This window comes from Muntiacus reevesi, chromosome 8 (assembly GCF_963930625.1).
Source record: "Muntiacus reevesi chromosome 8, mMunRee1.1, whole genome shotgun sequence".
Lineage (NCBI taxonomy): Eukaryota > Metazoa > Chordata > Mammalia > Artiodactyla > Cervidae > Muntiacus > Muntiacus reevesi.
The window spans coordinates 49,423,331-49,436,283 of record NC_089256.1 but is presented as its reverse complement, the minus strand read 5'-3'; the positions used below and the strand labels follow the sequence as shown (position 1 = coordinate 49,436,283).

At 37.7% G+C, this 12,953-nt stretch overlaps 1 protein-coding gene across 5 annotated transcripts in view; it reads left to right on the top strand.

Annotated features, from left to right (window-relative positions):
* PCYT1A (phosphate cytidylyltransferase 1A, choline) overlaps window positions 1-12,953 on the top strand; it is a 43,582-nt gene that overhangs the window by 7,659 nt on the left and 22,970 nt on the right. For all 5 annotated transcript variants that reach the window (XM_065942174.1, XM_065942172.1, XM_065942171.1 and 2 more), the window contains one exon: window positions 11,324-11,450. In XM_065942174.1, coding sequence (XP_065798246.1) covers window positions 11,334-11,450 — 117 coding nt within the window. In that variant the 5' untranslated portion in view covers window positions 11,324-11,333. The remainder of the gene's footprint in view (window positions 1-11,323; window positions 11,451-12,953) is intronic.

Genomic DNA, 12,953 nt, shown 5'->3' with positions numbered 1-12,953 from the left:
AGACACTAAGGCACTTACTAGCCAGGGTGGTGGTAGTGTGAGTATTTATGTCTATATTTAGATTTTGTGTTTGAATGGGAAATTTGAGTGACTAAGATGAAGTGACTTATCTGGGACTGAATATGTAGCAGTGTTGGAAAAATTACAAATGTTGCATTCTAAATACCAGCTCTATTTTCTTCTTTTTTGTTACAGCTTCTTTTGACATAGAAACTTTTGGGAAGGATAAATAGCTAAGGAAATAGGAGGTTTTGGCCCACCCTGATGGGCTCAAGAGGGAGGCACTGTATTTTGTCTCCAGCTGTTTTCATTCTGACTCAGCTTAATTAATGTGGGTGCTGTGGCTGGAAACCAGGATCTGTCTGCAAATTATTAGGCAATCTCCTGCTCCCCATCCTCATTTTGCTCTTGTAACTGTATTGACTCTGAGGAGGTGCCATCTTTCCCCAGCCCTACTACCCACTGTCAAGTAGATATTAAGGCAGCCACTCTGTGTGTGTGTGTGTTTTCACTCTGGAATGTAGATATTTAAAGTCTTCTCCTTTTCCGGGGACATCACTCATTTTACTTGAATAGCATTGGTTGATTACAAAGGGGGCAGTTATCATAAACAGAGAGTTTGGGAAGTATTGTTCCTCATTGTTGGAGATAATCAATGATTACTGGGCAGTTGTAAGTATAATGAAGGTGGTATAGTTTTAGGTAAAGCTAAGTTTCAGTATAACGAACAGAAAAGCCAGAATGTATTTGCTACCCTCAGTACACTCTCATCCTCTCACATACCTTTTCTCGGTATGTTCTGGCAAATTCGATATGTTCTGGCAGCTGTCTGTTGGAACTTTAGGGAAACTGGGGGTAATTTTTTTCATCAGTTTAGGCACTGGTTATTAATTTTTCTATATACTTTCAAGGTGTGTAAGTTAGTAGATATGAGGAACATGGTCTAAAAAAACCAGTGAAAAATGAAAAACATGGGCGACCTATAAAGTCAAAGTTTAAAAATAGCTTTAGTAATAGTTCTAGAGGAAAGGCGTGAGAGTTAATCTCTTTATAATTTCTAAATTCTTTTAGGCTTATTGTTATGGAATGTCTGGGGGGTCTTGGTGTTTTCTTGCCTCCTAAAAAAGTGGAAAGATATAGATGTATTTTACACTATAAAACAAAAAATGTTAGTTGTATTTGTTCTAAATCCAAAGGATCTTTAGACTTCAGTTTGTCTGATGCATAATGTTCAGTTTAAAGTATAGTGTAAAATACAGCATAGGACACAAAAGTCATCTTTGGGAAATAAAAGAACTATAGGTAAGCAGATAAGGAAAAGTACTTTTGACAGGATGAGAGCTTTGTTTTACCATCTTTGATACACTTCTAAATTGACAAGTATTTGACATCTTTCCATCAAAACAAAATACTAAGATGTGTAGTGTTTTTAAAAATTTCAAAGAAGTTTTTTTTTTTAGTTAAATTTATTCAAATAGTTATTGAGCATCTGCTGTGTGCTAGGGCTCATTGCCAGGTATCGGATGCATCAATTATGATTTTGTGGTTCTAAGTGATAAGAAACCCAACTTATCTGAGTTTCAACAAAAAGGGAAGTGCATTGGATGGTAGAATTAGGCAATTCAGGATCTGGCTCCTCTCCATCATCATTATTGCTTTCTCTGTGTTGTCTACTTTGAGAAAGACTCTTCCTGGTTATAGGATGACCACTAGATTGTCATAGATGGTTCCTAGAGTTGTGTCTCCAGGTTTAAATTCACAAATCTTTGTCCAAGCATTTCCATCTGACAAGTCCTGGGATTCACTCTGATTGGACTATCTTAAGTCACCTATCACTGCCTTTCTCATCCCCCTCTTCCCCAGTCTGTGGCCTGGGAGAGTGATGTGCTAATTGGTTCAGGTTAGGCATGTGGTATCTGATGGTATGAAGGGTGAAAATCACACAGGCCAAATGATACTGACTCTCCAAATGAAAATGGTCCCTGTCCAGAACAGGAGATTGCACAGTGGAAAGACAAACAACATTAGGGAGTTTGTTTTTGAATCTCTCATTTGATCCTTACCATAACTTAGAAATTAAGTACATTTTATTAGAAAGTTCCTTAATCTCATGAAGAATCTCTTAGGGTCAATGCAGTCACCTTAACTTAGAGTTAAGGTACAAGGAGGAGCTAAAAAAATATTTTTTTGGCTAATTTTTTTTTTTTTGGCCAGGCCACACGATTTGTGGGATTTTAGTTCCCTGACCAGGGATCGAACCTGTGCCCCCTGCAGCAGAAGCATGAATCCTAACCACTGGACTGCCAGGAAGTCCCTGGGAGCAGCTAGAATTAACTCCTCTTATATGTGATATGATTCTTGGTCTAGTGAATACTCTTCTACTCTAGCCCAAATCAAAACCTAAGTCTGTTCAGTGATATGCCCAGTAAGAAGGAGTTCAGTCTTTATGAAAGATGAAATTAAATTCCTGCCTGGCATAGTGTACTGCATGGCCAGGGTGGAAGAAGTGGTTTTGTTTAAATTCAGGTATGACCATTTTATACACTAGATAACATAATGTAGTCATTAAGCGCACAGATCTAGAGCCAGAATGCCTTGGTTCAAATCCTATTTTTGCCCTGTCCCAGACGTGTCATCTCAGTCAAGTCATTTAACCCAGTTGTGCCTCAGTGTCTTCATCTGCAAAATAGAGTTAATAATATTATCTACCTCATAAGATTGTTGTTATTTAATATATACAGAAAGTTTAGGACTTCCCTGGTGTCCAGTGGCCTAGACTTCATGCTCCTAATGGAGCTGGCCCAGGTTCGATCCATGATCAGGGAACTAGATCCCACGTGCTGCAACTAAGAGTTCATATGTCACAACTAAGAGACCCCACATGCTGCAGCGGAGATCAAAGATTCTATGTACTACAACTAAATAAATAAAAAACATTTTAAAAATATATAATATATGCAAAAAGTTTATAACTTTCTGGCACATAGGAAGTACTCTGTGTTAGTTTTGCATGCATGCATGCTAAGTCACTTCAATCATATCCTACTCTTTGTGACCCATGGACCGTATCCCTCCAGGCTCCTCGGCCCATGGGATTCTCCAAGCAAGAATACTGGAGTGTGTTGCCATTCCCTTCTCTAGGGGATTTTCCCAACCCAGGGATCGAACCCGTGTCTCTTAGGTCTCCTGCATTGGCAGGCAAGTTCTTTACAACTAACACCACCTGGGAAGCCCGCATTAGTTATAATTTTTATCATCACTATTATCATCGTCATCTTTGGGACAGTGATAGAGAAATGTGGATTATGTAGTAGTATGATGAAGCAGGTCTACATCTGATTGAATACTGTAATCATTAAGAATGCTAAATATATTTTTTATTCTGTTTTCTAAAGATAAACTCTCATATGTTTTATGTTGTACTAATGTAGAGTATTACGAGTGGATCTCAATGAGGAGAAAGGTTTCTAGTGGTGGGTTACCTTGGTATATGGTGACATCTATTCTGATCAGTATTTTCGGTACTAATGTGGATGGAGACATAAAAACCATGCTTTTCAAGTTTATAGATTACATAAAATTGTTAATGCAAAGTGATAGATGGCAGTCACAGTTTGAAATTATTTTAACAGAATAAACAGATCAACAAGATGGACTTTTGTAAAGTGATTATCCTTCAATAAAAAAATTTTTAAAAAGACTTTAACAGAATTATGACCAATAAAATGAATAAATATATTTCTGTACAGTCTTTGCTTGAATGACCTGGTATGTTCAAATGAACTGCCTCCTAAGGTCACCTAGTCCCTTTTCAGATACACTCATTCCTCAAAAGTATTTTATTATGTTTAGTTAAAATTTGTGTCTCTGCATCTTTCAACTAGTGATTAATTTTCTATTATCTAGAGTGTCACAGAGTAAGTGTCTGCCATATCCAACATGACAGGCATTCAGATATTTAGAGATAGATATTAGGTACCTTCTTGTATAGTAAAAACAGTGCCATATTTTACCATATACTATAGTGGTTAAGAGTATGTAGTCTGCAGCCAGGCTGACTGAATTTGATTCCTAGTACCACTTACTAGTTGTATGACTTATTTTCTGCACCTCAGTTTCAATAATGATAAAAATAATACATGTAAGAGGGTTGTGAATGTTGAGAGTTTTAATATTAAAAAAAATTTTTGACATACAGATGTTATATAAATGCTGACGGTAGTAGTAATAATTTTTTTTTTTCTTCATCATTGCTTTACATCAGACTCTAGAAGAGTTCTTGCTACAACAATGATTCTTTAATGGGGTAGGGATAGAATGGGGAAGATGCAGCGAGCATACCTCATGTTTTATAATAATTTTACATGAAAAGTACACTTTTCACAGTTGTAATCATGGAGGAAAACTTGACAAAATCTTTTGGTTATAGAGGATACATAGGAAATAGACAAAGGCAGATGATGGCAACTACTACTACTATGAAATAATAACAGTAGATGATGCTTACAAAGTAATGCTAAAAATTCTCCAAGCCAGGCTTCAGCAATACGTGAACTGTGAACTTCCAGATGATTAAGCTGGTTTTAGAAAAGGCAGAGGAACCAGAGATCAAATTGCCAATATCCGCTGGGTCATCGAAAAAGCAAGAGAGTTCCAGAGAAACATCTATTTCTGATTTATTGACTATGCAAAAGCCTTTGACTGTGTGGATCACAATAAACTGTGGAAAATTCTGAAAGAGATGGGAATACCAGACCACCTGACCTGCCTCTTGAGAAATCTGTATGCAAGTCAGGAAGCAACAGTTAGAACTGGACATGGAACAACAGACTGGTTCCAAATAGGAAAAGGAGTATGTCAAGGCTGTATATTGTCACCCTGCTTATTTAGCTTATATGCAGAGTACATCATGAGAAATGCTGGGCTGGAGGAAGCACAAGCTGGAATCAAGATTGCTGGGAGAAAACAATAACCTCAGATATGCAGATGACACCACCCTTATGGCAGAAAGTGAAGAAGAACTAAAGAGCTTCTTGATGAAAGTGAAAGAGGAGAGTGAAAAAGTTGACTTAAAGCTCAACATTCAGAAAACTAAGATCATGGCCTCCAGTCCCATCACTTCATGACAAATGGATAGGGAAACAGTAGAAACAGTGGCTGACTTTATTTTTCTGGGCTCCAAAATCACTGCAGATGGTGATTGCAGCTATGAAATTAAAAGACGCTTACTCCTTGGAAGGAAAGTTATGACCAATCTAGACAGGATATTAGAAAGCAGAGACATTACTTTGTTAACAAAGGTCCGTCTAATCAAGGCTATGGTTTTTCCAGTGGTTATGTATGGATGTGAGAGTTGGACTGTGAAGAAAGCTGAGTGCCAAAAAATTGATGCTTTTGAACTGTGGTGTTGGAAAAGACTCTTGAGAGTCCCTTGGACTGCAAGGAGATGCACCCAGTCCATCCTAAAGGAGATCAGTCCTGGGTGTTCATTGGAAGGACTGATGTTGAAGCTGAAACTCCAATACTTTGGCCACATGATGTGAAGAGCTGACTCATTTGAAAAGACCCTGATGCTGGGAAAGATTGGGGGCAGGAGGAGAAGGGGACGACAGAGGATGAGATGCTTGGATGGCATCACCGACTCAATGGACATGGATTTGAGTAGACTCTAGGAGTTGGTGATGGACAGGGAGGCTGCGGTTCATGGGGTCGCAAGGAGTCGGACACGACTGAGTGACTGAACTGAACTGATGTTACAAGCACATACTGTATACACAGACATTGAGCTAAGGCTTTACATAGATTATTCCTTTTTTGTGTGTGTGCTCTTAAGACAACTTTATTCAAAGCAGGTCTGCCAATGCCAACTCCTACACCAGGATCCAGTGATGGCTATGATTCTTAGGTTTTGTGTTCAAGACTGCCACTTTTTTTTTTTTTTTTTTTTTTTTTTTAGTTCTACCACTTTATTGCTACCAACCCATCTCCCTCCACCCTCATGCACACATGCTCAGTCATGTGACCCCATGGACTGCAGCCCGCCAGGCTCCTCTGTCCGTGGACTTTTCCAGGCAAGAATATTGGAGTGGGTTGCCATTTCCTTCTCCAAGATTATTGCTTTTAAACCTAATTTGTTAGATGATGAAACTAAGACTTGGAGAGATAAAGAACTGGCCTAAATTTTCATGGCTAGTAAGTGGTAGAAATGGACTTCATACTTACATAATATGATTTTAGGGTCTCATCTCTTATTTTAATCACTACAGTATGCAAACAGTGTATGGTTTAAGATTTTTACTTTTCTCAAAATGGAACATGAATAAAAAAACTATTGAGAAACACTGCCTTAGACATTTGGTTAGAAGTGTTTTATAAGGCAAATGGAGAGATTTTATTGAAGAATGTATTTGCTCAACTGAAATACAGGTAAAATATGTTAGTATTACTGTTACTTACCAATGGGCTTTGTAATGTGTCAATACTAATACTAGTGGTTGCCTTGATTCTTACTTTGTTCATAAATTTTACATTAGCTTTAAATAGCTAGTCAGATATCCTTTCTCCTGCCTCAAGTTCTCTCTATGATATTTTATGTGTGATTTTTTTAATCTAGTGGAATAGATTCAGTGTCACAGTATGTAGTGACCCCAGATATCAGTTTGACTTTTAAAATATCTTTAGAACTTCCCTGGTGGTCCTTTGGTTATGAATCCACCCTCCGGTGCAGGGGACATGGGTTCGATCCCTGGTCCAGGAAGATTCCACATGCTGCACTCAGGATAGCTAAGCCTGTGTGCCACAGCCGCTGAGCCCACGCGCTCTAGAGCCCTGGCTCTACAAGAGAAGCCACCACAGTGAGAAGTCTGCGTACCACAACTGGAGAAAGCCCTGCACAGCAACAAAAACCCAGCGCAATCAAAAGGAAATGAAAAAAGACTGAATGTCTTAAACAACAGAAATTTTTAAATACTCTAAAATCACAATGGCAGTATTTACCTCCTTTGCTTCTTTCTAATATGATGTTATCTACCATGTGTTTGGCTGTTTAAGCTGAACCATACAAGATGGTTCAGTACTTCAAGAATTAAGCAGTTAAAAGCAAAGCAGAATTTATGTTATGTATATTTACCACAACGTAAACAAAACAAACAAAAAGCAAAGCAAAATCAGAGTGGGGAGGGAGAGATGGATTATAAAGTGGTTTGAGGAAACGAGAGTAAATGATATGTTTATCTTAATTTTGATGATTTCACAAGGGTATAATGTTAAAACTCATTAAATTATACACTTTAAGTATACATTTATTGTGTCAATTATATGTCATTCAGTAAAGCTGAAAATATAGCCCACATATCCCCTCCGCCCCCGATCCCTGCATACACAGAGCAAAGACTTCTGAGAAGTTCCTATAAACATGTCTTTGGATGTGTTAAGTATTATTCTATTAAACTTTAAGGAATTTTAACTTGAAGTCATGGAAAGTAGCTGGTGAGAATATAGCATGACATTTATCCCCTTGATTTATTATGGCATCTTTAAAACTCTACTTTGTATCATGAATGAAAAGTACAGCTGACTTAAACGCCACCTATTTGTAATGTCAGAAGAGAGAGGAACAGAGAAATAAAGAATTTTTTTATTGCTTAAGTTGAAAGCTTATCAGGAAATCCTAGTAAAACTTTTCCGACGGGAAAGATCTGTACAGCTGGCAAATCAGGCAGCTTTGGAATCAGGCCAATAACCATGTCAGTTCTATTTGATTGGTACTTGGACCTTGCTCCTTTCAGTATCTGACCTTTTTATTTCACTGTTCATTTAGGCTGGTCTGACTTAAGCTTGCAAAAACTTAAGGAACCTATGCTATGGAAAGAATGTTCTTAATTGAAGGAAGAAGCAGCAGTAATGATGAGAGTTTCTTTTACTAAAAATTTGTGGATTTCTGGGAGACAGCATTCTGGTTTTCCCACTTACTAGCTGTGTGACCTCTGGATAGGTTGCTTAACCTCCCTGATCCTTAGTTTTCTCACTTGTATATTGGAACTAAAAATACCTGCTTCTCAGGTTATATGGGTTAAATGAGAATAATGTATATAAAGTATCCATCACAGTGTCTGTCACTGGTAATATTGAAGAAAAATAGTTATTATTATGATTGTTGCTATTACTATATTACCTCCTTGCAACACATTTAGATTGTTAACACATACTTCTTAGAATATATGTATCATCTACACTGATTCAGAGTTAGGAAGGAGAGAGAATCTATTTTTAGAGATCCTGAAAGACAGCCTTTGATGAGGGCCTGTCTGTGTAGAAAATGATCATTGGACATTTAAAAAAAATACATTTATTAGGCTTGTATTAGGTCTTAGTTGTGGCATTCGGGGTCTTCATTGCAGTTCATGGGCTTCTCTTATTGAGGCCCTTGGGCTTAGTAGTTGGCTGCTCCAGCTCAGTTGCCCCATGGCATGTGCGATCTTAGTTCCCCAGCCAGGGATCAAACCCTCTTCCCCTCCATTGGAAGGCAGATTCTTAAGCACTGGACCACCAGGCAAGTCCTCAAACATGTTTAAAAGTAAACTTTTTACCTTGAAAAAGAAAAGTAAAACTTTCAAAAAAGGAATATTAAAATGAAGCCGTTTATGACCCACTCAGTTTCATTTGGGCTTCCCTGGTGGCTCAGTGGTAAAGAATCCACCTGCAGTGCAGGAGATGTGGGGAAGATCCCTGGGTGGGGAACATCCCCTGGAGGAGGGCATGGTAACCCACTCCAGTATTCTTGCCTGGAGAATCCCATGGACAGAGGAGCCTGGTGGGCTACAGTCCATAGGATTGCAAAGAGTCAGACACAACTGAAGCGACTGAGCATGCGCTCATGCAGCTTTATACATTGATGAAATTTTGCCATATTTGCTTTACCTTTTTGTATGTAATATAAATTTTTTTCTTTTCTTTGTTTGCTAAGGAAGTTTCTTTTTTTGCTAAGGATAAGTTGCAGCAATTAGAGATCATAACCCTTTGTCCCTAGATACTTCAGCATTAAAAAAAAGGACAGTCTTTTATGTAACAGTGTAATTATCAACCTCAGGAAGTTTATTTTAACATCGATACATACTATTTTCTGATACAACCCATATTTTAATTTTACTGGTTGTCCTAATAACTATCTTTTATAACAATTTCTCTTCCAATCTAGAATTATGCATTACATTTAGTTGTCATTTCTTTGGTCTTTCAACCTGGCACAGTCCTTCAGCCTTTCATTATTTTTCATGATTGACATTTTTTTGAAGAATACAGGCTTGTTTTGTAGAACGTCTTTTAATTGAGGTTTGTCTAATGGTTCCTCATAAACACATATAGGTTATGTGTTTTTGGCAGATAATATGACCCTAGTGCCTTGTATCAGGAAGCATTATTGGTGATGTTAATTAGCTGTAATTATTTAGGTAAGAGTTTTTTTTTTTTTTTTTTTTCACTTTAAAGGTAACTCGCTTTACTTTGTAATTAATAAGTCACTGATGGAGAGAGTTTGAAACTGTGTAAACTCCTGTTCCCAAACAAAATTTCCCCCAGTGGTTTTAGAATCTTAAGGAGCATTTTTATATCATAAACGTGGTTTCCTCACATTGATTGAAGAAGTCTTCTTGAGAAAATAGCTTTTACTGTAAAAATTATAATACCTTGTATACAATACACGCTCAATATTATTGACTGCCTGATCTTTGAACTACCTGACACCATTTGCTGATTATATTTCTCGTAATGGATTTTGTCTGCCTACTCTGAGAATTTAACAGATATTTGCAGTAAAATCTTGTTGTTTGCAAATTAGAAACGGTCATTAATTGAATGATTAGGCGTTCTTAGCAGGCCACTTTTTATTTTAATTTGTGATGAAAGGACATTTGAATTTGAATATGCAATGAAAGGAAGTTTCTGTGTGGTATTCATCTTTCACTTTAGACTCTGACATTTTTTTCATATCAAGCTAATAGTTAGCCATGACTCATGAGGTGTCTCCTTCAGTCTCTAAGAATTAGGTCAGGTTTTTTGTAGATCTTGTCACATTGCTCTTTGGAATTTAGCCAGAGGAAAGAAAGTAAGGCACGATTGCAATTGTTTAGATAAATATCTTATTCAGGAGGGCTTATTAGGGGCAGAGAGACAGGGTAGAAAGTCTTCATTCTGTCTAGTATTTTGTTTTGTTTACCACTTCTTTTCTGAGGATCTTTTTTCCACCTGTCATTCTATCTTGGACAGAGGTGACAGTTGATCATTGAAGTTCCTCTCTCTCCAGTTCCTGGCTGATACCTAAAATTTTATCATTATCAAGAAATCAATTTATTTGTGAAAATTATGTCACCTAAACATAAAACATCAAATATTCAGAACTTTTCTGTAATAGTTGCTAAATGCTTTCTTCTAAATGAGACAATAATAAATAAATTTTCCTTGGGGGAAGAAGCCTGGATGGGGTTTTAGTAGTTGGGGATTGTGAACAAGTTTAAGGTGCTAAGACTCTGAAAGAGGAAGGGGAAATGAGTATTGAAAAAGGAAAGACATTTAAAAGATACAAGTATGTTTGTTGTTTAGTTGCTAAGTTGTGTCTGACTCTGAGACCCCCTGGGCTATAACAGCTTGCCAGGCTCCGCTATCCGTGGGATTTCCCAGTCAGGAATACTGGGGTCGGTTGCCATTTCCTTTTCTAGGCATCTTCCCAAACCAAGGATCAAACCCGAGTCTCCTGTATTAGCAGGCAGATTATTTACTGCTGAGCTACCAGAGAAGCTCACAAATATACTTACTGTGTAATATTCATACCTCTAACTCTGGACAAGTAGTCTTTGAAATATACAGAGCATTTAGAGTTAAGAAATCCATACTTTGTTAACTAGTAATTGCTGATGGCCCTCTTTTTTTCTTCTTTATAAGACTCTTTTCTCCATCTGTACCAAAGACATACCTTTTACATTTCCTAGCAGCTGTCAGACCTCTAGGTGTCCTAGGGATGTGATGTAAGGGTAGTGAAAGTTTGTATAACTAACTTTCTCAGCCAGGTTCTTCCACTGTTTTGCATGCAATCAGGGTATGAAATAAATAGTATTGTTTGTGCGGTAATTTCCACGGTCCAGGTGATTAATTGTGGCCATTGTTCCACAGAGAGGCATTTCAGTGTTTATACTAGAGCCTGGTTTTTGTGACGCTTTGCTCTTTTTTACTAGATGCATTTGGTTCATCTTTGTGAAGTGTGCGCTTTTCCCTGTCATTGAGAAATTTTCTCCCCAGTGAGAAAAAAATTCTTTTCACTTTCTATGACCAGTTAAAAGAAGATGGATGCACAGAATTCAGCCAAAGTCAACACAAGGAAGAGGAGGAAAGAGACACCTGGACCCAATGGGGCAACAGAAGAAGATGGAATTCCTTCAAAAATGCCACGCTGTGCAATTGTAAGTAAGGAAGAGATTTCTTTGTTGAAGTCTTAACCTTGCAAGGGGAAGGTAGAAAGTGATATAACACTGATGATATCAACATTACTTCTTATCAAGTCTTCTTAAATAATGGAAAGAATGAATAGTAAGTATGAATAGTGACTTTCGAACTGTTGCTGGAAATCTTATGCAGATTATAATTCACAGTTTAGTTGTAAGAACTTTACAAACTAATGAAATAGAGAAATTGCAGCTCCAGGCAGTGATCTGATCTTGGTATCATCTCTTGTTTAGTTTTCTGTGTCTTATTGTCTTTTCTGTCATATCACTGCTCCACTCCATTACTAATTATATCTTAGATGAGAACCTTTTTCTTCTACTGCCTACCTTATGTTCCTTTATCTCTGAAGTGTTATCTTTGTATTTCCTAACCACTTACAAACATTTGATGAAAGACTGCTTTCCAAACTCTTCATCCTGTTTCAGGTTGGTACCCTTCCTGAAACTTCCCCTGGAAAGCATATCAAAGTATATTTATAGATAATTGGAGTTATTATTGGTACACAGTTTACTATGAAATCCATGTTTTAAAATCCCAGTAACAGAATTATATGTTTCTGTATTTTTTGTACCTGTATTAACCACTAGCCATTGATTAAACTGCAGTTTCCGCTGGTTACTCTTGGAACTTCATAACCCAGAAGGAAAAACATTTCTACTCTGACATGCTGCTGCTGCTAAGTCACTTCAGTTATGTCCGACTCTGTGCGACCTCATAGACGGCAGCCCACCAGGCTCCCCCGTCCCTGGGATTCTCCAGGCAAGAACACTGGAGTGGGTTGCGATTTCCTTCTCCAATGCATGAAAGTGAAAAGTGAAAGTGAAGTCGCTCAGTCCAACAAGATAGTATATTGGCTTGGAATAACTGTTACTCTGACATAAGTAACAGTTATTCCAAGCCAATATACTATCTTGAGCAGTAAAAGCAACTGGACTTCACAAATGGGAGGTTTATGCTCCAGGACTGATGTTAATGATGATGCTAAGGGCAAGTGTATTCATTTCCTGTTTCTCTGTAATAAATTACCACAAATTTAATGAATGGTCTAAAACAATACAGATATATTATCTTATAGTTTTGGGGATTAAAAGTCTGAAATGGGTCTCAGAAAGCCAAAGTCAAGTGTTGGTAGGGCTGGAGGTTCTAGGGGAAAACTGTTTGCTTATATTTTCCAGCTTCTGGAGGTTGCCCATATTGTTTTGCTCAGGGGACCAGCTAGCAGTCACAACACTGACCACTGCTTCTGTCATCACATCTCCTTGTGAATCTCCTGCCTCTTTCTTTCACTTGTAAAGACTTGTGATTACATTGGATGGGCGTACTTAGCTATTCCAGGACAATATATCTCAAATCCTTTAATCACATTTGCCAACCCATGTTGCCATGTAAGATAGGATAGTCACAGGTTCAAGAACATAAAATGCACGCATTCTTAGGAGAATGTTATTCTTTATACCACA